This window comes from Sebastes umbrosus, chromosome 15 (genome assembly GCF_015220745.1).
Source record: "Sebastes umbrosus isolate fSebUmb1 chromosome 15, fSebUmb1.pri, whole genome shotgun sequence".
NCBI lineage: Eukaryota > Metazoa > Chordata > Actinopteri > Perciformes > Sebastidae > Sebastes > Sebastes umbrosus.
In genome coordinates, this window is record NC_051283.1 from 11737746 (window position 1) to 11761726 (window position 23981).

The 23981-nt window shown below is 39.3% G+C and overlaps 3 protein-coding genes and 1 long non-coding RNA gene across 4 annotated transcripts; 1 reads left to right on the plus strand and 3 right to left on the minus strand.

The window, feature by feature from the left end:
- Positions 1-657: 657 nt before the first annotated feature.
- LOC119502870 (sodium-dependent neutral amino acid transporter B(0)AT1-like) lies at positions 658-6820 on the minus strand. Its single transcript, XM_037794130.1, has 12 exons — positions 6610-6820; positions 4853-4993; positions 4630-4767; positions 4368-4549; positions 4174-4284; positions 3297-3409; positions 3063-3191; positions 2591-2747; positions 2304-2508; positions 2035-2194; positions 1585-1747; positions 658-850 (listed from the first exon to the last, which is right to left on the minus strand). Exons 1-12 carry the CDS (start codon positions 6806-6808, stop codon positions 710-712), a joined length of 1839 nt encoding a protein of 612 aa, XP_037650058.1. The 5' UTR covers positions 6809-6820; the 3' UTR covers positions 658-709.
- Positions 4760-22349, plus strand: LOC119502872. Its single transcript, XR_005210193.1, has 5 exons — positions 4760-4973; positions 11420-11563; positions 14234-14370; positions 17485-17574; positions 22218-22349. It is a non-coding gene; the product is annotated as an uncharacterized LOC119502872 (long non-coding RNA).
- LOC119502871 (sodium-dependent neutral amino acid transporter B(0)AT1-like) lies at positions 11240-15737 on the minus strand. Its single transcript, XM_037794132.1, has 12 exons — positions 15532-15737; positions 14250-14390; positions 14009-14146; positions 13740-13921; positions 13287-13397; positions 13097-13209; positions 12842-12970; positions 12525-12681; positions 12250-12454; positions 11987-12146; positions 11750-11912; positions 11240-11544 (listed from the first exon to the last, which is right to left on the minus strand). The coding sequence occupies exons 1-12, from the start codon at positions 15728-15730 to the stop codon at positions 11386-11388; spliced, it is 1857 nt and encodes a 618-aa protein (XP_037650060.1). The 5' UTR covers positions 15731-15737; the 3' UTR covers positions 11240-11385.
- LOC119502868 (sodium-dependent neutral amino acid transporter B(0)AT1-like) lies at positions 16607-23231 on the minus strand. Its single transcript, XM_037794127.1, has 12 exons — positions 23030-23231; positions 22205-22345; positions 21001-21138; positions 20714-20895; positions 20486-20596; positions 19612-19724; positions 19400-19528; positions 19152-19308; positions 18860-19064; positions 18593-18752; positions 17750-17912; positions 16607-17612 (listed from the first exon to the last, which is right to left on the minus strand). Exons 1-12 carry the CDS (start codon positions 23229-23231, stop codon positions 17403-17405), a joined length of 1911 nt encoding a protein of 636 aa, XP_037650055.1. The 3' UTR covers positions 16607-17402.
- Between the last annotated feature and the right edge of the window lie 750 nt (positions 23232-23981).

Sequence of the window (23981 nt, forward strand, 5' to 3'; positions counted from 1 at the left end):
TCCCCACCACTAATAGTTTAGCATAAACAATGGAAGCAGAGGGAAACAATTTCAATAATTAGCATGCTGTATTTTGTTTGTTTAATCTATACACATCCCTATATCACATGCAGTGTATCTTACCTGCTCCATATGCTGTCTTTTGTTAAACTGGTTCACCTGGCTTTACTGCCTCTTTGTGATCTGTCATTGTGAGGTCCCCCTCTTTTGGCTAATTGGCTACTCTACATCTTCTAGCTTTTTAAATATTCGTAATGCATGGTTATGGCCCAGAAACACCAAACGGGTGGGCAGGAGGGGAGGTTGGATGGGTCAAACAAACGCAGAACTTTCCACAGGAGGCTGCTGTTCCTGTCCCGTGTGTGGACTTATTTTACCATACTTTTGTCATATAACTTCTGTACTTAACTAACGCCAGTTACTTAACAAACATACTTATTTGAACCCAAACCATGATCTTTTCCAACGCCTAACCAAGTAGTTTTGTTGCGTAAGTAAACCTAAAAACTAAGTAAACCTACATTGGAAGTTTATTTTGAAAAAAGACTTTGCACGTAACAAGCAGAAACTGCCGCTAGAGGGGAACTTAGAGTGTCCTTTTTAAAATAAAGCAACACAACAGATTAAATAATTGTTCATTTTATTATACTCTGCAATTTGTGTCTTTTTAATCAATTTAAGAAATTTGGCAAATTCTATCACTTAGTTTTTATTTTTTCTTACAACAAACATAGACCAGCCTACATAATGCATACACAGGCACCGCCAGACTGGGGACTCCCGCCAAAAGAAAGATGAGCGCATTGATCCATGAAGGGTACGGTACTGACGTCAGAGCTGGAAACTCCTCCTGTAAACAGTATGCAAAATCATTTGTTACCACTATATGCTGGATTATCAACAACATTAACAATACAAATATTAGATACATTAATGTGTTTGAGGCATCATTAGAAAAAAAGGGCAACATGCTGATGATTTATTGATTTAATATCTGATCCAGTAGTTTCAGTTCCCAACCTCCTGAACTACATTAAATCATTTAGTAGTCGGGATGTACAATTAACTGGGGTAACATGTCTCTTATGAATAATCTGAGCCCTGCATTGTTGAAATCCACTTTACATATCTTGGATTTAATATTTCCAAAACCCCAAACTTTTACTGAAATTAAATTTCTCTGACATGGTAGACAAACTAAAGGCTAACATCAAGAACTGGAACCTCTCAATGATTGGCCGCATCAATGCTATTAAAATGGTTGTACTTCCAAGGTTCCTGTACCTTTTCCAAAACCTTCTCATCTATTTACCATTGTCTTTCTTTAAATAACTTGATGCAGCTATCCTCTTGTTTGTCTGGGCAAATAAACCCACTCGCATTTCTAAAGCCCACCGACTGAAGAATGTAAACTGGGTTGCCTCGGCCTTGTATTAAGGCATTATTACTGGGCTACGAATGCGAGGGCTCTTTTTAAATTAATAAAAAAAAAGTCAACAAAAGGATGGATGCTGATGTTGAGATCAGAACTGATACACCCAAATATAAATGAACACAGATTATTTTATGAGCTTGTGTGCTTACAGAGTTGGAGTCCCAAACTAAGTAGGTGAGCTCTTTTTGGACTTGCGTCACCATGTAGAAAACCAGAATAACCAGAACGATTAGAGGACTGATGAACCTCCATGTAACCTGCCAGAAGATGTTGGGCTTATGTCCGATCATGAACTCCAAATCCTTGTTGAACCTGACACACAAAAGGGGTTTTCATTAGTTTTGAAAAGTTTTGAAATGTGTCATGTTACACAGGACCTAAAGGTGGCTCAGTCGTTGCCATGTTGAGAGCCGTGCAGAGGCAATAGATATGATCTGAATTCCGTATAAAGAACCTTTAAGTAGATCGGCCATTTCCATAAATGTCACAGAATGATGCTGCTAATGCTGTGTGGTGATTTTGCAGTAAATGTCAAGATGAATGATAAAGCAAACACAATCGGACAATGTGTTGCTAAAATAGTTTGAAGGAGCACTGACCTGTCTATGCCGTAGATGTAAACGACAGCTATCATCTCAAACAATCCAATGGTCAGAAGTGGAACAGATCCAGCAAAGTTGTCAAAGAGAGTTACCCAATAAATCCCTGAATTTTGCGCAAACAGGAGACAGATGACGAAGGCGACAGCACACGTTACTCCTGAAACACACGTCCACAAAAACAAGGGAGATTGTGTTAAAACAGACAATGAATTCATCTCGGTTTGCTAAGCCAATGCGTAGATTGTTTTAACTGCAAAACAGAATACCAGTCAGTGCTTCTTGGGGCCATGTTTTAGGTAACATATTCAGGTCTTTCAGTGGGACCACCACTCCCTCAATGTTGCCAAACAGGGTTGAGATTCCCAAGCAGAGAAGCATGACGAAAAAGAGGACAGACCAGACCGGAGAACCAGGCATCTTGGTGATGGCCTCTGTGAACACAATGAAGGCCAGACCGGTTCCCTCCACTCCCTGCACAAACACAAGTTAATCACAATGCAGATAAAAACTACAATAACTTGGGATTCTGACAGACATTCATCAATATAGTCACCTCACTGAGAAGTTTCTTCATATCACATTTTTTCATGTCCAATCCAAGAACAATATCAGGATAGGTGCTGTTGAGATGTTTAAAGGCTGTGTCGTAGTTGCTTGAGGTGATGTTGTCTTCAGGAAGCTCAAATGCATTTAATAATGTCCAAATGTTACTAGGGAGAAAATATGTCACAGATTAGTGTCTAAATACAATACTCACATGCCCATACGTACATTTAAAGAGTTACTGGTTGCTGTAATAATTCCTCTTGTACTCACTGTAAAGTAACCCCTTCCTAGTGTGACCTTATTCTACTAAGTAGTGTTATTATGGTAAGGATGGCCTTTGAGCGAGGCGAACAGCGTTACCACGGTTTTGCACTCGGTGGCTCACGTTTTCGAGACCTTGACATTAACCATACGTATAGCAACACTTTTAGGACTACTCTGTTACCAAAAACATTGAAACCCACATCCTGACTACTCACTCACTGATACAGTTGTCAAATTTCTCAGTGGCCCTGAAGCCAATGATGGAGTAGGTGACTGTGGCGGCGTAGATTGCGGTGAAGCCAGTTACGGCTGTCAGGATCATAGCATCTTGCTGGCAGTTGTTGCTTAGGAAACAGGAGAAAACGCAAAGGATTCAGGACACATAATGTTTGAGAATGGCTACTATCTTTATAGTGACATCATGGCTTCTATATATAAATGTCTCTTACTGAACTGGGTTGTAGCTTGAGAAGGAGATGAGGCCTCCCCAAGCTAAGCTAAAGGAATAAAAGACCTGGGCGCCTGCATCCAGCCACGTTGTTGGGTTCTTCAATTCTTCAACCTGCAAGAGTGAGGCATACATTGTGATGTGGCTTTGTTTTGTTAGATATAGGGCTGTCAATTGTTTAAAATATTTGATCGCAATTAATCACATGATTGTCCATAGTTAATAGCAAATTAATCGCACATTAATCGAACATGCTCAAAATGTAGCTTAAAGGGAGATTTGTCAAGTATTTAATAGTCTTATCAACATGGGATTGGGCAAATATAATGCTTTATGCAAATGTATGTATATATTTATTATTAGAAATCAATTAACTACACAAAACAATTACAAATATTGTCCATAAACCCTCACAGGTACTGCATTTAGCATAAAAAATATGCTCAAAAACACTATGTCTTACCCTAAACTGCATGTGATTATCATAAAGTGGACATGTCTATAAAGGGGAGACTCGTGGGTACTCATAGAACCCATTTTTATTCACATATCTTGAGGTCAGAGGTCAAGGGACCCCTTTGAAAATGGCCATGCCAATTTTTCCTCGCAAAAATTAAGCGTAACTTTGGAGCGCTATTTAGCCTCCTTCTCGAAGCTAACATGACATAGTTGGTACCAATTTGCTTCTTGGGTTTTCTAGTTTTATGTGATGCCAGTATCTTCACGATAGCTGTAAGACTGAGCTACAACCTAAAAATCACAAGTTGCGTTAATGCGTCAAAGAAATTAGTGGCGTTAAAGCTAATTTGCATTAACGTGTGATTATCGCGTTAACTTTGACCGCCCTAATTTGGCTTTTTTCCATGATATAAACATACGTCTGGTGTGAAGAGGAACTCTAATCCACTCAGGGAGCCCTTAAGAGTCAGTCCTCGGATCAGGAAGATGGCCAGCACTATGTAAGGCAGGATGGCGGTGACGTACACTGCCTGAAGTCATGACCAGAAAAGAAAAACATTAAATAATTTGGACAATGGTGGTTCAGGACTGTTTGTGTGAAGGTTTGACAAACCTTGCCTGAAGTGCCGATGCCCCGTATGTAGCAGACACACATGACTGTCCAGGCAGCTAGCAGGCAGAGTACTACGGGCCAGTGGAGTCCTCCAGAGTCCGCTATAGAGGTCGAACTATTCAGAGTCACTCGGTAAAAATAGTAATCCACAGTGGAGCTCCGTTGACACTCGGATACAAATTCTGAAGGGGCAAGAAACAGTCCTCTGTAAGTGTTTTAACCATGAGTAGCGTTTGAGTGTTTAATGAGTATATGCAAATACCTGTCCCATTTTCATTGAGAGGACACTGGGTCCAAGGCAGCGGGCTTTGAAAGGAATTGAAGAGATACCACAAGATCCAGGCTATTAAGGTGTTGTAGTACAGTCCAATCAGTAAGGACACCAGCATGGAGGCGATACCTGAGTAGTGACACAATCAATAAATCGATGTTTTTGTTTTTTTTCTCCGCTTTAGACAAATTGTTCCAGAGCCTATTTCACTTACCAATACCAGTCAGATAAGGGTGGATGGCTCTCCACACTCCCACGCTACCTTTCCTGAGACGTTGGCCAATGGCAAACTCCAGCAACAGGAGAGGCATTCCTTCCAGCACCAGCAGGATCAGGTAGGGAATTAAAAAAGCACCTGAAAAATGTATCAGAAGAACAAAATAGAGTGAGGAATGAGTCCTAAAACCTGTAAATTTAGGAAAGTTAGCATTTGAGCACTTCCTGTTCCCTCGTCTGGAAGTCAATGACATTTTTGCAGCACTCTATTACACATCTATGTTGCATTTATCATAACCATAAGCCCTTTCAGCATCCTAAATCTAAAAATGCTTTTGCGGCCAAATAAAGCTTGGATGTTGTCTATAATGTTTAGTCTGGGCTGTAAAGCAGTCCAACAGGGCCCTGCCTGTGAACGATGCATACTAATATTTATAACCTTTGTGACGACCCCACCCACTCTGCCTGTCTTTCCTGCGCTGCCGTGTTTTCTCCTTGAAGGTGTAGCTGGCAGGGGGAGTTGGGTTGGTCGTACTGTACCTGCGACGTCTGTACTGGGCATAAAGTTTATCCTTAAACTAAATTTGTGCTAAACTTGTACTGCGCACTAATCTGTGTGTACACTTTGTTAAAACATACGAATGTGTGCTCACTAAACTGAGGGCTTAATCATTAATTAAAAGGTTAATCAGTACTAATATGTTATGGCTCTAATGCTGCGTTCATGCAATATAATCATGTTGCAGTTACTGTAATTGCAGTTTCCCCATTCGTAAATGGCATTCACAGTGGTGGAATGTGACTAAACACATTTAATAAAGTACTGTTCTTAAGTACAATTTTTAAGATACTTATACCTTACTTGAGTATTTCCATTTTATGCTACTTTATAGTTTTACTCCACTACATTTATGTGACAGTTTACATTACTAAAATTATTGATACAAAATATAAATCAAGCAATAAATTATGATGATGATGTATTATTATAGATTAAACAACCCAGCAGTATATATAATAAATAAATAAATAAATAAATAAAGTAATAAATAAATAAAGTAATTAAAATGAGCACCACCTTTACCAGCAACAACATTAAAGTGATGAACACATTAATGCATCAATAATTATAATCCAATAATATAATACACATTATTCTGAAATGGGTCATTCTGCATAATGAGTACTTTTACTTTTGGTACTTTAAGTATATTTTGATGCTGATACTTTTGTACTTTCACTTAAGTACGATTTTGACTTATACTTTTAACAGAGCATTTTTACACTGTAGTATTGCTACTTTTAATTAAGTAAAATATCTGAATAGTTATTCCAAGTTATTCCACCACTGGGTATCATGTCAACATTCAAGTTGTAGTTACAACTAGGAAATTTGGATTATTGTGATTGCTCCGATATCTGTCTTGATGCTCAATTAAACAGAAGTGCCTTAAAACCCATATCAACACCTCATATCAGCCAAAGTCCGTCATTCAAGGTAATAAACACCCACATTTTATTTATATAGTGCTATATTGTACAACCTTTTGCAGTATTTTTAGGCTCCACAAAGCCATAATTGCAATGTTACAACTGTCTTGAGTTGTTTGAAGGCGTGATTGCTCTCAAGACGCACACTGGGAATCTCGTGGAAAAATTCCGAAACGGTATAGTGTAGTCCTTAGTACCTCAAACACATTATAATTTGTCAAACAATCATTCAAGATTTGACAGTCCATAATCATCTGAGCTCACCTCCTCCATGAGTTTGACACAAGTAAGGGAATCGCCACACATTGCCAATCCCAATACAGAAGCCCACACAGGTCAGGATGTACTGGGCTTTGTTGTCCCACTTGGGCCTGCCATCGGCCTCTTCCTTCTCCATCCTGTCCAGATCCTCATAGGAAGGGATCCTGTCCTCCAGTCCTGGGTTAGGAAGTACCAGTCTCATGGTGAGATGTTACACTGTCGTTCTTGGAAGTCAAAGTGAGGGCTCAGCGTACGCACTCGGCAGTGTGGAAACAAGTTTATGATCTTTTACTTTATCTGGTGCAATCCACAGATTAGTCAGCTAGTGCTCACTCTGCGTTTCTGTTTTTATAGACCGTTTCACAGTTGTAAATGTTAACATTTCCATTGTGTTCTGGTTTATTTCCTGTTGTGTATGTGAGTGACATATGGCGACAGGAAGTAAACATGGACCCAAACTGTTGCCTAGCAATGCAGTTTCCGTTTAAACGGTCTATACTACCATTTAGTCATTCAATTTAATCAAATATTATAAAAATGGCACGATAGTTAGCACTGTCCCCTCACAGTGAGAAGACCCAGCTGGGTTTGAATCCACTGCTCCAGGAAGTACTATACCATTCACTCAATTTGAAACTCACTCTCTCTCCGTCATGTTGTTGTGTGGCCCTGAGGCCGATAATGAAGCAGATAACCATTGCAGAGTACACTGAGGTGCAGGTATTGGCGATGACGATGAGAACGGAGTCCTGCTCACTGTTGTTGCTCCAAGAATATTATGAAGGGAGATTATAGGAAGACTGTTGAACAGAGAGATCCCTGGATTGCAGTAGAGCTGCACCTGGAGAAAGAGATGAGACCTCCAAGGGGATGAAAACCCGTGCACCTGCCTACAACCATGTCACTGGATTTATGAACCCAAGGCTGGATTGCCAACTGAACCCCAGAACTCCATAGGCCCCCAATGCAGCCTGTGTTTCAACTAGTTGTGCTAATTTATGTGCAGCTTTGTTTGGGATTCAGCACTAAAACACTATACAAACTGAGCTGATAAGGACCTTGAGGTGGGTACTGCTTTATTATCTAATCTTAAGGTCCTACCTTGAAAAGGCTCCTTGTGTTGAACTCTAGTTTTAGAGCTACCTTATTTCAGTTTTGTGCTTACATGTTGTGTATTCCCAAATCAATATAATCAATTTACCACACGTCAAACATGGTACAGGTCAAGGGCAAAACTATAAAAATGTTGCCCTGAGAGGGGGGTAGTAAGGGACCTTCAATTTAACAATCAGCAACTTCATCAGACTGTGGTGATGAAGACATTAATTCTGATGAAGACATGCTATTGCCACATGCTCCAGACTTTATTAAGATCATGAGCCTGATGTTTTGTTTCCCAGTAAGAATGATAATGTACATGACGGTTAACTACACAGTCAAGTACTCCATATTTAAAGCTTCTTAAAGGGCCAGTGTGTAACATTTCGTGGGATCTATTAGCAAAAATGGAATAAAAGCTGCCATCTGACTTCTGTTGCTCCTAAAGTAGTGTTATTATAGTAAGGATGGCTTCTGTTTTTCAGTTTTTATGCACCAAATATCTGGAACAAGCTCCCAGAAACCTGCAGGACCGCTCCAACTCTCACTTCTTTTAAAACAAAGCTTAAAACTTTCCTGTTTGCGGGTGCCTTTTATTCTGACACTGCACTATAACTTTTACTCTTTTGAGTTTTATGCAATTTTAGCTTCTATCCTAGCTTTTATTTTTACCTTGTTTTTATTTTCTAATCTTTAATGTTTTAATGTTTTTATGTTTTTATAACTGTTTTAATTATTTCTTAATGTTCTTTTGCATTTTGTCGCAATGTTCTTGAATGTTTCTGTAAAGCACTTTGAATTGCCCTGTTGTTGAAATGTGCTATACAAAAATAAAGCTGCCTTCTGAGCAAGGTGACCTGCATTAGCATGGTTTTGCACTTGGCGGCTCACGTTACCGCAGTCATGGAAAGGGAGGAGTGAGCAGAGGGGTACTCAGTTGGTTGCAATCTGCAACCACACTGCTAGATGCCGCCAAATCCTACACACTGTACCTTCAACCTGTAGTGTCATATATTTTTGTCCCAGTACTCAGTAATAATATAGCTGTACCATGTAATTATTAAATAGATACTCAGTAATTTTAAACAATGCGTACAGACTAGTATATTTCTAATTCCTCTGTTAACCCCTTGTTCCCTGATCTCCCCTTGTACCTTGTAAAATGGTGTAAGAATCACTTGAGTATAAGTAGGTGACCACTATCTTAACCTAGTGTAATGTACATTGTTTTGATCATAAAAGCACCCGTTGGGTAAAACATCCTAAACATATATATACTGTATATTTTTTTTTAATGCATCAGGACTCCCTGACTCTATCTATTTCATTGTATTGAAACCACCCCAGACTGTTTATTGACTGATGGAAACATTCATGAGGCTTTAGGTCACACTATTTCAGCTAGTTGTGTACCAAGCTGACTTGACGATGATCTTTCAAAGGGAGTCAGTCAATTATATAAGAGGTCAGCACATGGCGTGCAGGTGTATATTTTGTGAATCATTAAAGGATAATAGTCTGGCTGTTTATCAAGTGCATTAAAGGAGCAAAGTTCAGTTTGACTGGAAAATACATCAATAAAACTTCTGTTATTATGATGAGCTAATCAAGTTCCTTATTGCTGGTTTTTAGTTAATTATTTAGTGCATACTATATTAACACTACAAACAACAGACATCAATCCATCTCAATTTCATTTGTTTATTATTAGAATGGAAAAATCATATACTCAATCTTAAAGGGGAACTACGCCCATTTTCAAAATCCATACATGTTATTCCCGTGGTCTAAGAACGTCCAAAAATATTAGTTACAATGAGCAACTCTCTCCCAAATCTAAAAATGAGAGTGCTAAAACTCACATTTGTGATGTCATAGGGTATAAAGTGTAAATAGTTCACCGAAATGTGTTTCTGACAACATTTAATGCGGGAAGTAAGACATGCAGTTGCTAAATCTGTCTTTATTTTAAACCAACATCGTTTAGTTTAAACGTTTCTAGGGAGTTTCCAGAGGCGGCAAGTTACGTTGGTCGGACGCCCCTGATTTGCATAAAGTAGCCTAGACCTCAACTTCAAATGAGGAGCGGACAACATAATGCCCTGTCTCTCGAATCGCTACGCCATGCGCGCTACCGAAATGCATTGCCCAGCTGCTTAAACATACAAAGAATGGGAAGCGTGGAAAGGACGTAGCCTGTGGACATGTACCATTACTTCTCTGGTTCCTGGCTTTGAGAGAGAGTAGCTCATGTTCACAAATATTGATTGAACTTTACTAGGCCATGGAAATAATTCTTAATTTAGGTGGTGTTCCCCTTTAAATCAGTTTGATTGAAGGGACTATAATACAATAGATCACTATAGTTGGATGAGTGCTTGAATAATGTATTTATTGTTCCAGTAATAGTGGTCAGTTTACATTTTAACAGTTAAAACACCTTAAACATTGTTGTCAAAGACTCCGCTATCACATACAGGGTATCTTGCCTGCTCCCTAACAGTATGTTGTGCTTTGTTGTGTCATCTGACCACTCTGTGCTCTGTCAGTGGGATGTCTCCCTCTCTTGGCCAGTTTGCTGCCCTACATCTGCTGCTTGTTTAAACATTTATACTGTATGGTGATAAACAAAACTGACGTCAAAGAGCTTATGCTATAAAGACCAACTGATGTGTTGCCTCATGTCACCTTGTGTCTTTGGTTAAAAGTTGTTCTTGAAAAAAGACTACTATATCTGTTATGAGATTATATCTAAATTGACACATTATTTTTTTAGAAGATCCTCATTCTTTATGCAAGTTTTTCATGTTGTAGATAATTGCTTTCAGGGCTCAGATGCATTCAATGACTAGGACCTGCGTCTTGCCCTTTTTCATTGGAAAAGTTTACATTTGCTATATTGTTTATCTTTCGATAGGTAGACACATTTTTAGATATTGGTAGATATTTGCTATACATTTCATTATTCATGTGTTGTAAAGTTATAATGGCAAAATTATATTTGACAGAGACAAAAATTATTTCAACGGCAAGGATAAACATATGGTAGCCCTGAGAGCTCAACGCACTGCAACTTAAATTTCTTAATTGATCAATTTGACAACACAACCAAATGCAGAAAAGTGCTGCAGATACAGAAAACACACAAAAGGCATGTCGTGTTCATCTGTGCTACTTGCAGCATTTCTGTATGTGGTTGTGTTTTGTGTATTTACAGTATATTTCTGTATTTAGTTGTGTTATTTGGTTGTGTTTTGTGCATTTACAGTACATTTCTGTATTTGTTGTGTTTTGTGTATTTACAGTGCATTTCTGTATTTGGTTGTGTTTCTAACTTTGTAGCATTTTTTTCTAAATATTGCGCATGTGTTGTCGAATTGGTGAAGATGTTTTTTTTAATTTGCAGTGTGTTGCCACCATATAATCGGGTATAAAACCTGGATGGATGGAAAACAGTATGATGTCTTGTCTTTAAATTCAGAAAGGTCCAATACAACAAGAAATCATATTAGCAGACTAATAAGGGTGATGAATAAGTACAGTATATTGATACAGCGGCAGTAAATTTGCACAAAACATGAGCAGAAATAGAAGTACTGAAGTGCATCAATAAAACATCTGTATTGTACTTCAAGGATCTTGCATTTTGTTGTATTGTGAAACGTATGACTTTTATACAGTTCAGGTGTTTTTTGATACTATTTTTTTCTTGCAGCAAACAAAGACCAGCCTAAATAATGCATACAAGGGCACCGCCAGACTGGGGACTCCCGCCAAAAGAAAGATGACTGCGTTGATCCATGAAGGGTACGGTACTGACGCCAGAGCCGGGAAATTCTCCTGTAAACCACAAAACAGGGTATGCAATGACTGTCTACTGAATCTACAGACAAGTTGCTCATTATATACTGCACCACAGAGGAACAACATTTATCTAAAAATGTTTAGCGTGACAGATTATTTGTGTATTTTGCAATAAGGGAACATAAGAGAAAAAGGCAACATAAAGAAGGGATACTGCTGATCACAGAGCTTGTGTGCTTACAGAGTCGGGGTCCCAGACTAAGTAGGTGAGCTCTTCTTGGACTTGCGTCACCAGGTAGAAAACTAAAATGACCAGAACGATTAGAGGACTGGTGAACCTCCATGAAATCTGCCAGAAGATGTTGGGCTTATGTCCGACCATGAACTCCAAATCCTCATTGAACCTGCAACACAAGAGGTTTTGAAAAGTTTTGACATATAAAACATAGTTTTGACATATGTTTGAAGGAGCACTGACCTGTCTATGCCGTAGATGTAAACGACAGCTATCATCTCAAACAATCCAACGGTCAGAAGTGGAACAGAGCCAGCAAAGTTGTCAAAGAGAGTTACCCAATAAATCCCTGAATGCTGCGCAAACAGGAGACAGATGACGAAGGCGACAGCACACGTTACTCCTGAAACACACGTCCACAAAAACAAGGGAGCTTGTGTTATAACAAGCTGGCCATCGGTTTGCTAAGCCAATGCGTAGATTGTTTTAACTGCAAAACAGAATACCAGTCAGTGCTTCTTGGGGCCATGTTTTAGGTAACATATTCAGGTCTTTCAGTGGGACTATCACTCCCTCAATGTTGCCAAACAAGGTTGAGATTCCCAAGCAGAGAAGCATGACGAAAAAGAGGACAGACCAGACTGGAGAACCAGGCATCTTGGTGATGGCCTCTGTGAACACAATGAAGGCCAGACCTGTTCCCTCCACTCCCTGCACAAACAGAAGTTAATCACAATGCAGATAAAAACTACAATAACTTGTGACTCATCAATATAGTCACCTCACTTAGAAGTGTCTGTAAATGACAAGTTTTCATGTCCAATCCAAGAACAATATCAGGATAGGTGCTGTTGAGATGTTTAAAGGCTGTGTCGTAGTTGCTTGAGGTGATGTTGTCTTCAGGAAGCTCAAATGCATTTAATAATGTCCAAATGTTTCTAGGGAGAAAATATGTCACAGATTACTGGAATTTACTTTATCATAACTGAAAAATGAAAAGGTCCACTTGACTTTTTGAAAAACTTGAAATTAATCCTACGTAAAGTTAAAATTTTAGGATGTTCCAAAAACATTGAAACCCAAATCCTGACTACTCACTCACTGATACAGGCGTCATATTTCTCGGTGGCCCTGAAGCCAATGATTGAGTACGTGACCGTGGCGGCGTAGATTGAGGTGAGGCCAGTTACAACCGACAGGATCACAGCATCTTGCTTGCAGTTGTTGCTTGGGGAAAAGAAATAAGCAAAAGAACCAAGAAATGTTGACTTTGGGTCTGAGAATGGCTACTACCTTTTTTGTGAGCAAAATGAGACTTGAACTGCAAATTAAGAAACGGCACAGTTCTCTTACTGAACAGGGTTGTAGCTTGAGAAGGAGATGAGTCCTCCCCACCCCAAACCAAAGGCGTAAAAGACCTGGGCGCCTGCATCCAGCCAAGTTGTTGGTTTCATCAACTCGTTCACCTGCAAGAGTGTGGCATACATTGTGATGTGGCTTTGGGCTATGAGATATAACTTTTCTATCGAGATTTGAAACATACGTCTGGTGTGAAGAGGAACTCTAATCCACTCAGGGCACCTTTAAGAGTCAGTCCTCGGATCAGGAAGATGAACAGCACTATGTAAGGCAGGACGGCTGTGACGTACACTGCCTGAGGTCATGAAAAGAAAAGATGAAATAATTGCTAATGGTATCATAAAAAGTAATGTATCATAATCGACCATTTGCTAAACCCCTCCCCCAAATATCAATTTTCCAATCAATGCTTGGCAACCATAACTAGGCACAAAGGCCCGTCTCTCAAGCTTTGTATTTTTCTGCATGTTAAAGTGGAGTGCATGGGGCTGTACCATACACTGTAAATAAAGATGGACAACGCGTCTCAGTGATAGGAATCTGTACAGTACAGAAGTCCTCTATAACTACATAACTACATAACTACATTTATGATCAAATTGACTCATGTTCTATCACACAAGTCAGTTCAACCAACCTTGCCTGCGGTGCCGATGCCCCGTATGCAGCAGATTGCGATGATTGTCCAGGCGGTTAACAGGCAGAGTACTATGGGCCAGTGGATTCCTCCAGAGTCCGCTATAGAGGTCGAACTGTTCAGAGTCACTCGGTAAAAATAGTAATCCACAGTGGAGCTCCGTTGACACTCTGATACAAATCCTGCGGGGGCAAGAAATATTCATAAACAGTGATGCAATTTGGGTGCTTTGGTGTGCATGTCTGGGCTGAACATGTCAGTATATTCACCTGTCCCATTTTCATTGAGAGGACACTGGGTCCAAGGCAGCGGGTCTTGAAAGGAATTGAAGAGATACCATAAGATCCATGCTATTAAAGTGTTGTAGTACAGTCCAACCAGTAAGGACACCAGCATGGAGGCAATACCTGAGTAGGACACAATCATTAATTCACAGGAAGCTATACTCATCAATGTGTTGTTGGGGAGGCCTTCTTCTTTTGCTTTTTTTCCAGAGCCTATTTTACTTACCAATACCGGTCAGATAAGGACTGATGGCCCTCCACACTCCCACGCTGCCTTTCCTGAGACGCTGGCCGATGGCAAACTCCAGCAGCAGGAGAGGCATTCCTTCCAGCACCAGCAAGATCAGGTAGGGAATCAAAAAGGCACCTGAAAAATGTATAAGTGGTTGGGACGTTGGGAATTTTTTAATTCTATGCATGATGTCTGTAAACATGACATTCAGGACTAAACGGTTTTGTTGCCTAGTCCTAAACAAGTATTTTTTGTTTGATTCACAGCATTGGGCACATGTTTATAGCAAGCAAAGTGACACCGAGGGGTCTGACAAAGCGTCAGTATGTGACAAGTTGGGATGAGAATGTGTTATGTGTAAGTAGATGCTGGACGAATTGGTATGATAAAGTGTTGCAGATGACAACATAATATGGCCTATGGGGATGTTGGCATTGTTGAAATGTGGCATGTGTATAAAATGTTTAATAGCAGTTAGGTATTAACTACAGTATGCACTTAAAGGTAACAGATTTGTTGTTGTATATTGCTTTGAGTCTTCAACTTAAGTTATTCACAGATGTTTTAATACAATTTAGTGACTTTTTTATACACACAAAAAAAAAATGAAATTTCAAAACACACAGGAGACTAAAATACAACATTGCTGTTGTTTTGTATCAATCAGTATACAGTCACATTACTGTGACTCATGACATGGACTATGGACAGTGGTTTTAACTGTATTGGCTTGAGCTCTCTAGTTAACAAGTCACAGAAAAACAGCAGATTCTACTTTTAAGAACATGCCTTTAAATCCTATCCCACTTCCTGTAGCTCAGTCCCAGTGACCCACTTAATACAGACACTTTTGAAAAAAACAACAACACACACATGCTGTACATACAAAGTATGCAGTATGAATGATTTCCTAGCATTCAGTTTCAACTCGTGCCAAAAACTAAAGCTCTGTCAGTGGCTCATATGTCATGCTAAAGGTTAGCCATTACTTCAGAAGACGTCTAACTGTTGAGAATCATTAATATAACTTGATGGGGATTTCATGACACTGGCTTGTAGCCATGAATGAGTGATTTATTTAACTTTCCTCTCAGCCTTAAGTGGTCTTAATAAGGACATTCTACTTTATTTTATTGAAAATTAAATAGTTACGTTCACAGTTTAGATATTTGAGATATAGATACACCATAAAATGACATAAATTCCCATAAGATCACAATAAATTCACCCCTGGGTACCTCAACCACACTTTAATTCGTCAAAATTTTTGTCTTACCTCCTCCATGACTTTGACACAAATAAGGGAATCGCCACACGTTACCGAGTCCAATGCAGAAGCCCACACAGGTGAGGATATACTGGGCTTTGTTGTCCCACTTTGGCCTGTCATCGGCCTCCTCTTTCTCCATCCTGTCCAGATCCTCATAGTTAGGGATCCTGTCCTCCAGTCCTGGGTTAGGAAGTAGCAGTCTCATGGTGAGATGTTACACTGTCGTTCTTGGAAGTCAAAGTGAGGGCTCAGCGTACGCACTCAGCACTGTTGAAAGAGGTTTATGATCTTTTACTTTATCTGGTGCAATCCGTTAGGAATCCGGAGATCCAGTCCAGGGTTAGGAAGCACGAGCCTCATGGTGAACACGTGCACTGAAGCAAAGTAGAGTCAACAAGCGTTGAAGCATTAGTCTGGGGTTAAATGTGTGATCCACATGGAGCACTGTTGAAACACCTTTATGATCTTTTACTTTATCTGTTGCTGGCCACATATTAGCCGAGGCTATGAACAAAAAAGCATTTGACGAATGACAAGTAGCCTCCCATACACACAATAACTTAGAATATATCACATCCTGAAAGGGTGAACAGTATGCTGATATTTGGCACACAGAGAAAAGACTGGCTGTTAGATAATACCAAAGAGTCATCCAAAATGTTGATTGTGGGTTGGACTAGTATTTCATTTAAACAACCATTTAACTGGGAAATTACAAAAGTTAACCCTGATGAGTTTTAGCATATTGAAAGTCATAAAGTAACTGCATTTATATTTCAAGTTTTCCTCTCAAAGTGGTCCCGATGATTTGTTATTGATTCCAAAAAGAGTAACTATAATTGAATTTACAGTCTCTCTCTGGAGTCTCTCTCTGGACTTTTGTCTTAGTCATTAAATTAAATGTCGAACATAGAAAATTTCACTGGATGGCCTCCTTGTCTACCAGGTGAGAAAGGATCATACCCAGTGCTTTGGTAATTTGTTATTAAACCGGAGATTTCATTGGTTCTATAAAAAACATTCAAATGGGCCTTATTGCAACTGTTGCCTGGCGAAATCCATAAAAGCGCGAGTCACTTCATGATATTCCACATGATTTATTTTAATAGCATATATTTCTTCAAATAGTAGCCACTTCATTTTGCTCTCAGTCTGAACTGGTGAAAGGATTATTAACAGACAGTTTATGGCATTGTAAGTACAGTAAACATAACAAAAAGAACTTCACAATAGCCCTCCGCAATATGTCAAATACCTTAAACAACTCAAAAGGTTTTTTTTTGCTTTTTAAAACATGTTTACAGTAGGCTATGTCAAAAGTTTTAACAAGAATCAGCTCTTCTATTGGACATTATTTACAAAATATTAGCCTAAAATAAAACATTATTTTTGTGTACTAGACACAGGCCTTTAGTAAACTTACAACACTAAGAGAATAGCTCCACATTTTTGTAAACAAAGAGTTAGATGAGTTTGATGACACTCTCATATCTATGTGCTAAATAGGCTAAAGACTGGTATCGATCTTCTCATCTAACTCTTTGCAAGAATTTCACAAAATGTCCCAACTATTCCTTTAATGTACAACATACAGTTACATGTGAAACATGACACAGCATAAACTACTATCACAATGGTACGAAAAGCAAGCAGCAATTACTCTCTTCTCCAAAATTACATTATTTTACAGAAAATACTTAAAATGTACTTGTGGTTTTCACAGATAAAAGTCAGTAGTCACAAGTGTGCCCATCTGTCATTGTACAAGGAAGGAAAAAAAAGAAGGTGTAAGCATAATATAATAACAAACCACCAAAAAAACAAGTTCATATTCATTTTTAGTCCATATTTTGTTATTAAATATTAGTTAAAGCTATCTATAACTTCATTTTGTCACTCATTTGTATTTCGGCAGAGATAGTGTGCACTGTGTCGTCACTGTCGTCCTTCTGCTTGCAGCATTTCTTCTGGATGAATTTGAAGAGGGCAAACGCTGGGATGCTTAAACTGGGAACTCCAGCCAGGATGAAGATGATGACGTAGATCCAGGTAGGAAACGTACGCGGTTCGAGGGTGGGGAAATTCTCCTACGAACAGAGTCAAGGTAGTGTTGAAATTGACAGCAAGGTATACGACACACGAAAGGTCTTAAATGAGAAAGGTGGATTTCTGCCACCATCAATAAGACAACACATAAAAAGGTTGAACTATTGTGATGACTTACCGCCTCCTGGTCCCACACCAAATAGGTGAGACTCTTGCTGATTTGGGTTACAAAGTAGAAAATCAAGATGACGATCATAATGAGTGGACTGATCACCCTCCATGTCACCTGCCAGAACATATTGGGCTTGTGGCCGATCATAAACTCGATGTCGTTGTTAAACCTGTTTGGAAGCAATAAGAGGGGGGCGTAATGTTAGCTGAGTGTGTATGAAAGCATCCATAAAACACAACCTTGTAGGTTTATTAGATAGTAAATAAAGCAGCCTGTTTGTTGAAGCTGCACAAGGAAATAAAACTCCACTCTGTTACTTTAGTAACCGTGTATCCTAACGCAACATAAAGACTAGAAACAGGAGGAACATAATGCAATATTTTGCACATTTGAATCATTTTTACTGCTTTCATCAGCATTATAATTGAAACTCTGAGCAAAAAACACATATTTTACATATTCCCTCACCATAGTCTTGCTACATCACAAGACGCACTGTACTTCTTTATCTCTATAGTGTGCCTATGTGTCAGCTATGATGACTGACACCTTATCTCTGTTCCAAGGTCAGAATACAATGATCTGTTATTTCCTTCTTTGTTTCAACTGTGATAGCCTCACTAAGTATCAGACACCTTGTACACATGTACTTGGGCATGGTGGTACTTTGAGCTAAATGCTTATGTCAGCATGTTAACATGCTCTCAATGGCGATGCCAACATCCAGATGTTCAGCAGGTATAATGTTTCCACGTAAGTTTAGCATATTAGCGACATGTGTTAACATTTGCTAATTAGCACTAAACACAAAACCATCTGTGCCAATAATCACATCTTGGATAGACTCACCTATCTACGCCATAGATGTACATAACACCGATCATTTCACATAATCCGATGACCAGAAGGGGGATAGAGCCGGCAAAGTTGTCAAAAAGAGCGAGCCAGTAGTTTCCAGAGCGCAGAGTAAAGATCAGTCCAAGAGCGAAAGAGATTAAGCAAGTCAGAGCTGAAAAACATGATACCATAACATGGTTACACTCATATCTCTAGGCCAAATGTTCTTATCCCAACATGGAAAAAAATATTTTATATTTATTTTATTCAGAAAATTACCACAGAAAACTTCTTTGGGCCAACTCTGGGGCAGCAATTTGAGGTCCTGCAAAGGAACCACTACTCCCTCTATGTTCCCGAACATAGTCGAGAGGCCGAGGCAGAAGAGCATGACGAAGAAGAGGACGGCCCACATAGGAGAAATGGGCATTTTGATGATGGCCTCCGTGAACACGATGAAGGCTAGACCTGTCCCCTCCACGCCCTAAAGGAGTAACACCAAATATTTCAACTAAGTATTTTCAGTGAGATTAAAAACTGATAAATTCTAACATCAAATAATCTTACTGACCTGACTGAGAAAAACCTGCATGTCACAGTGCTGTAATTGTAATCCTTCAATGACATCTTGATTGGTCTGGTTGAGGTGGGTCAGAACATCTTTGTAGTTGCTTTCTGTGATGTTGTTTTCAGGATAGTTAAAAGCATTCATCAGCTTCAAGATGTTGCTAAAAAATAAAAGCACAGCGAGATGAGTTCAGTCTTAATAATCCCAATTACTGCTTTTTTAAGGCTTCTTTCGTGCAATTTGAAACTCACTCTCCTGTGCAGTCGTCAAACTTTTGCGTGGCCCTGAAGCCGATGATGGAGTAGATAACCGTCGCCGAGTACACTGAGGTGCAGCCATTGATGATGGAGATAAGGACGGCATCCTGCTCACAGTTGTTGCTAAAAGACAATTATGATCACGTGAGGAGAAATGTTCAAAAGAAGGCTCATTGTATGACTGTGCAGTTGAGGCAGTTACTCACTGGATAGAGTTGTAACTGGAGAAAGAGATGAGACCTCCAAAGGCCAAAGAGAAGGAGTAGAAAACTTGAGCACCTGCATCCAACCAGGTCGATGGATTCATTAACTCATTTACCTTAAAAAGAATAGAAAGTACTGTAAAACTGAGCCAAGATTCCTGTGCTAATTATTTCCTTTTGTGGTATCTCTGCTCATCAGAATTGACAGTAAACACACATACGTAATGTCCTGGCCATTGTTAATAATTAATAAGTGATAGTAGTACTGTACATCAGGATCATAGTTTAGGTTTATCTCAAGTCTGATCTTCCAGGACAAACGATAAAACCAGGAGAAGAGGAGTTTAAAAAATGATTGACTGTTGTGCGAGATCATAAAAATGAACTACTGGATGATAAATCAAGTGCTAAATGAAATGCGCTCAGAGCTGTTTTTTTTTTTTTAAAGGAGCAATGTGTAGGATCTGGTGGTAGAGTCTGTGTGTATGTGGGAAGTGAGTGGTGAAGCAAGAGAGAGAGTGACGGCAGTGTGTAACATTATCGACTCCGGCCCAAGGAGGAAAAGTTAACAGAGTTTGGTTTGTCCGTTCTGGGCTACTGTTGAAACATGGCGGAGCAGCATGGCGGACTCGATGGAGAGGAGCCGCTCCCTATGTAGATATAAACGGCTCATTTAAGTCTTTTGAACCACATGCAAGTCGCGCCCCGAGTCAAAAAGCAACACTTTCCGGTCTATCAATGCTAGTATGAAAATTACAATATCACACCAAATACTTCTTTTTCCATTGAACATCCAGTTCCATGTAATGAATCAAATCATCTGCATCAAATATTTCAGCTAAGCTAATGTAGGTTGGTGTGTTACAACAGTGCTCACATCTGGTGTGAAGAGGTACTTGATCCCCGCTGTAGATCCTTTCAGAGTCAGTCCTCTGATGAGGAAGATGGTGAGGACCACGTATGGCAGAGTGGAGGTGATGTACACAGCCTGAGAGAAGAAGAAAATGACAACATGATCCAAAGACATATCTGTATGTTTGAACAAGCATAGTGTACGCTTGGAAGCAGGCATCACATTATTCAGATGTAATGTTGACTTTCAGACCTTTCCGGTGGTCTCGATGCCCCGGATGCAGCAGACGTAGAGCAGAGTCCAGGCAGCCAGCAGGGAGAGCACCATCCACCACTGAAGACCGCCAGCGTCATCGATAGCTTCTGAAGTGTTCAGAGTCTCTCTGTACCAGAAGTAGTCAACAGTGGTGCTCCGAGCGCACTCCTCCACCACACCTGCAAAGGATGGATACGCAGATAGCAAAGGACAACTTAAGCGACTTTGGAAAGAAATGTTGGCGCAGTTTTTTTGGACCGTTGTCTTGATGTATGAAGGCTTACCGGTCTTGTTGGCATTGAGAGGACATTGGCTCCAAGGCAGAGGACTTTGAAAGGAGTTGAAGAGATACCACATGATCCAGGCCATGATGGTGTTGTAGTACATACCCACCAAAAATGAGACAAGCAAGGACGCAATACCTGTAACAAAATGACACAATTAGATTAGATAAAAATCAGATCAGATAAAAGTTGGAAGGAAATTCTTTTGCCCGAGATTGTTCAAAATTACAACATGAGAATAAAAAAACACAACAGAATAAATACAAAGTGTATAAAAAGTCATATTAAAACCAGTGCCTAATAGAATAACAATAAAAGTAAGATACAATTGGTAAAATAAGTTAAAGAAGATGGAAAAGTAAATTGCATCAGCATAAGAATAGAAAGAGGAGTAAAAATATAAAGCGTATAAGAAGTAATACTAACATCAGTGCCTAATAGAAAGATAATAAAAGTAAGATCATTTTAGTAAAATAAGTCAATTAAAACAGAGAAAATAATATTGGGAATGATATTGAAAGGTAATACTTGTAATATATAAAATTAATTAATTTAATTTAATTAAATTAAATTAAATTAAATTAAATTAAATTTAGTAATTAGTCTGTGTTGTTGTTTTTAAACAAGACTAAGAGTCTATAGCCACTCTAGCGTCTCTGTGAGGCTGTAGGCTATTTACAGCGGTTCTTTGAGCTAAATGCTATCTTTGACATGCTAACATGCTCACACGCTACTATGATGATGTTAAGCAGTTATAGTGTTTAACATGTTCATCTTAGTTTAGCATGTTAGCATGCTGATATTTGCTAGATAGCACTAAACGCAAGCTGAGGCTGATTGGAATAACATTAGTTTTGCAGGTATTTGGTCATAAACCAGAGTATTGGAAAATGAAATTTCAATCTGATGATGTCATCAAAAGTTCATCCTGTGGGGCACATGCATGTCTGTGCCAACGGTTATGTAAATCTATCTAATACAACCACAAAAGGGAACCTCATGGTGGTGATGGATAAAGGAAAGCGTGATTCATCCTCTGGGGACCATGAATGCCTGTACAAAATTCCATGTTAAACCAATTATAATTGTTTAGATATTTCAGTTGGGATCAAAGTTGGGTCAATCGACCGACATTACTGTCATCCCTGGTGCTGTTTATGCAATAAAACCTAATGTGCATGCTTCTTTTTTATTTTTTACCCACCTACTCCCGTCAGGTATGGATTGATTGACCTCCACACTCCCATGCTGCCCTTCCTCAGGCGCTGACCGATGGCAAACTCCAGGTGCAGCAGAGGGATTCCCTCCAGGACCAGCAGGATGAGGAACGGGATCATAAATGCTCCTAGAAGTTACAACATTCATATTGTCATAATGGATTGTGTCGAGCGATTCACTTTTTAATCAGCACTTTCATGAAGGTAAGTAAATATTCAACAGTCAACTTCATTCACAAAACTGTTCCCATAAAGACACCCAAAAAAAGCATTGTGCATGTTTTATTACCTGCACTATGTACCATATAAACCACGAATAAGACTCACACATTCACTTTAAAGTTTGAGAAAGGAAAGGAAAAGTAAGTAATTCCAGCAGTTTCACTATGAACCAAATTGCCAATTAAGAAGTAATTGACTGATTTATAACTTTTTAAGATATCAGTCTAAGAAAAATAGGTATTTCTGTTATTTTTAAGCCTGTTGGAGTACAAATGCTGCATCTCTGCAGTCTGTAAACATCTTACAACACCTTTAAATATACAAATTTATTTTAAAAAACTCGGGTTACCCACAATTTTTGAGAAAATATGCTTATTTCAAAGATACAAACATTCAGTTTTAATGAATAACTCCGTTCAAATGTGTCGGTAAATGTGTTACAATCCACTATGATTATGGATTTTATGCACTAGGTTTAATTTTGACTAAAAGTAGACAGACTAAGTTTTGGAAAAGCCCTGCTCAGTAACTGAAAACAGTGCAGTTACTGCTCATTTTCTGGCACCTCAAACAGAGAACACCCAGCTTACCTCCTCCATGGCTTTGACACAGATATGGGAACCTCCAGACGTTACCAAGTCCCACACAAAAACCCACACATGTGAGCAGATACTGGGCTTTGTTGTCCCACTTGGGCCTGTCCCCAGCCTCCTCCTTCTCCATCCTCTCCAGGTCCCCGTGAGAGGGGATCCGGTTATCCAGTCCTGGGTTTGGGAACTTCGGCCACTTCATGTTGGCTTCTTGTAAACTTAACTAGACTGGAAAATGTAGCTGTTGAGTCTCCCTCCGGTATCAAGTTGTTTCTACTTTCCTGCGAGCCTTCGAGGGGCTGCGTCCGTTCTCATACAATGTCCTCTAAGGAAACTGTTACTGATTCTCCGTGGACTGTCTCTCTCTGAGCGCTTTAACCCTACTGTATGTCCTGCAAAGGAGCACTGAGGTATTAACCGCAACCTATGACACCTGAACTGAAGTTATCAGTAGCTCATTACAGTCTGTGTTGTATTGTGTAATGTCAGCAAGGTTATGCGGAAACCTTCATGATAATGGTTAATACATCACATGAGGTGCAGCCACCAACACGTTTCCCCGGAAGATGAGTTTTTTATTTATGAGCTTGTGAGGGAAATGGAGCATTGCATTGGCTGTTTACCCTAATATATCACTGCGCTTAAGACCACAAGGTTTTCTTGATGGTTAACAACCATATCCAACATATACTGCAAAATGTACTTTCTTTTAATCTCACATTGCTTGACAGAAATAAAGAATGACATACATTTTCCCATCATAGCTTATCTTATATCTATCAGGCCTCACCTTTTCCAGTCCTTGAGAAATCTGATTGTTTTATTGCATCGATAAGCATCTCATATCAGTCTGTACTACAGGTGTGTGCAGTACACACTCTGTCCGATTTGTGATTATAATGCAGAGCCATGCTTTTGTTAATTATTTTAGTAGTTGTCAAAATGTTACAGA

Coding starts and splice junctions, on each gene's coding strand:
- LOC119502870 (XM_037794130.1), bottom strand. CDS start 6,808: ATGAGACTGGTACTTCCTAACCCAGGACTGGAGGACAGGATCCCTTCC. Junction 2,509..2,590: donor TGAAGAAACTTCTCAGTGAG/GTGACTATATTG, acceptor GTGTTTGTGCAG/GGAGTGGAGGGAACCGGTCT. Junction 1,748..2,034: donor TACATCTACGGCATAGACAG/GTCAGTGCTCCT, acceptor TTTGTGTGTCAG/GTTCAACAAGGATTTGGAGT.
- LOC119502871 (XM_037794132.1), bottom strand. CDS start 15,730: ATGAGACTGCTACTTCCTAACCCAGGACTGGAGGACAGGATCCCTAAC. Junction 13,398..13,739: donor GCATCGGCACCGCAGGCAAG/GTTGGTTGAACT, acceptor TCATGACCTCAG/GCAGTGTACGTCACAGCCGT. Junction 12,147..12,249: donor GCCCCAAGAAGCACTGACTG/GTATTCTGTTTT, acceptor CGTGTGTTTCAG/GAGTAACGTGTGCTGTCGCC.
- LOC119502868 (XM_037794127.1), bottom strand. CDS start 23,231: ATGAAGTGGCCGAAGTTCCCAAACCCAGGACTGGATAACCGGATCCCC. Junction 21,139..22,204: donor TCCATACCTGACGGGAGTAG/GTGGGTAAAAAA, acceptor ATTTTGTTACAG/GTATTGCGTCCTTGCTTGTC. Junction 19,309..19,399: donor TTTGACGACTGCACAGGAGA/GTGAGTTTCAAA, acceptor TTTATTTTTTAG/CAACATCTTGAAGCTGATGA.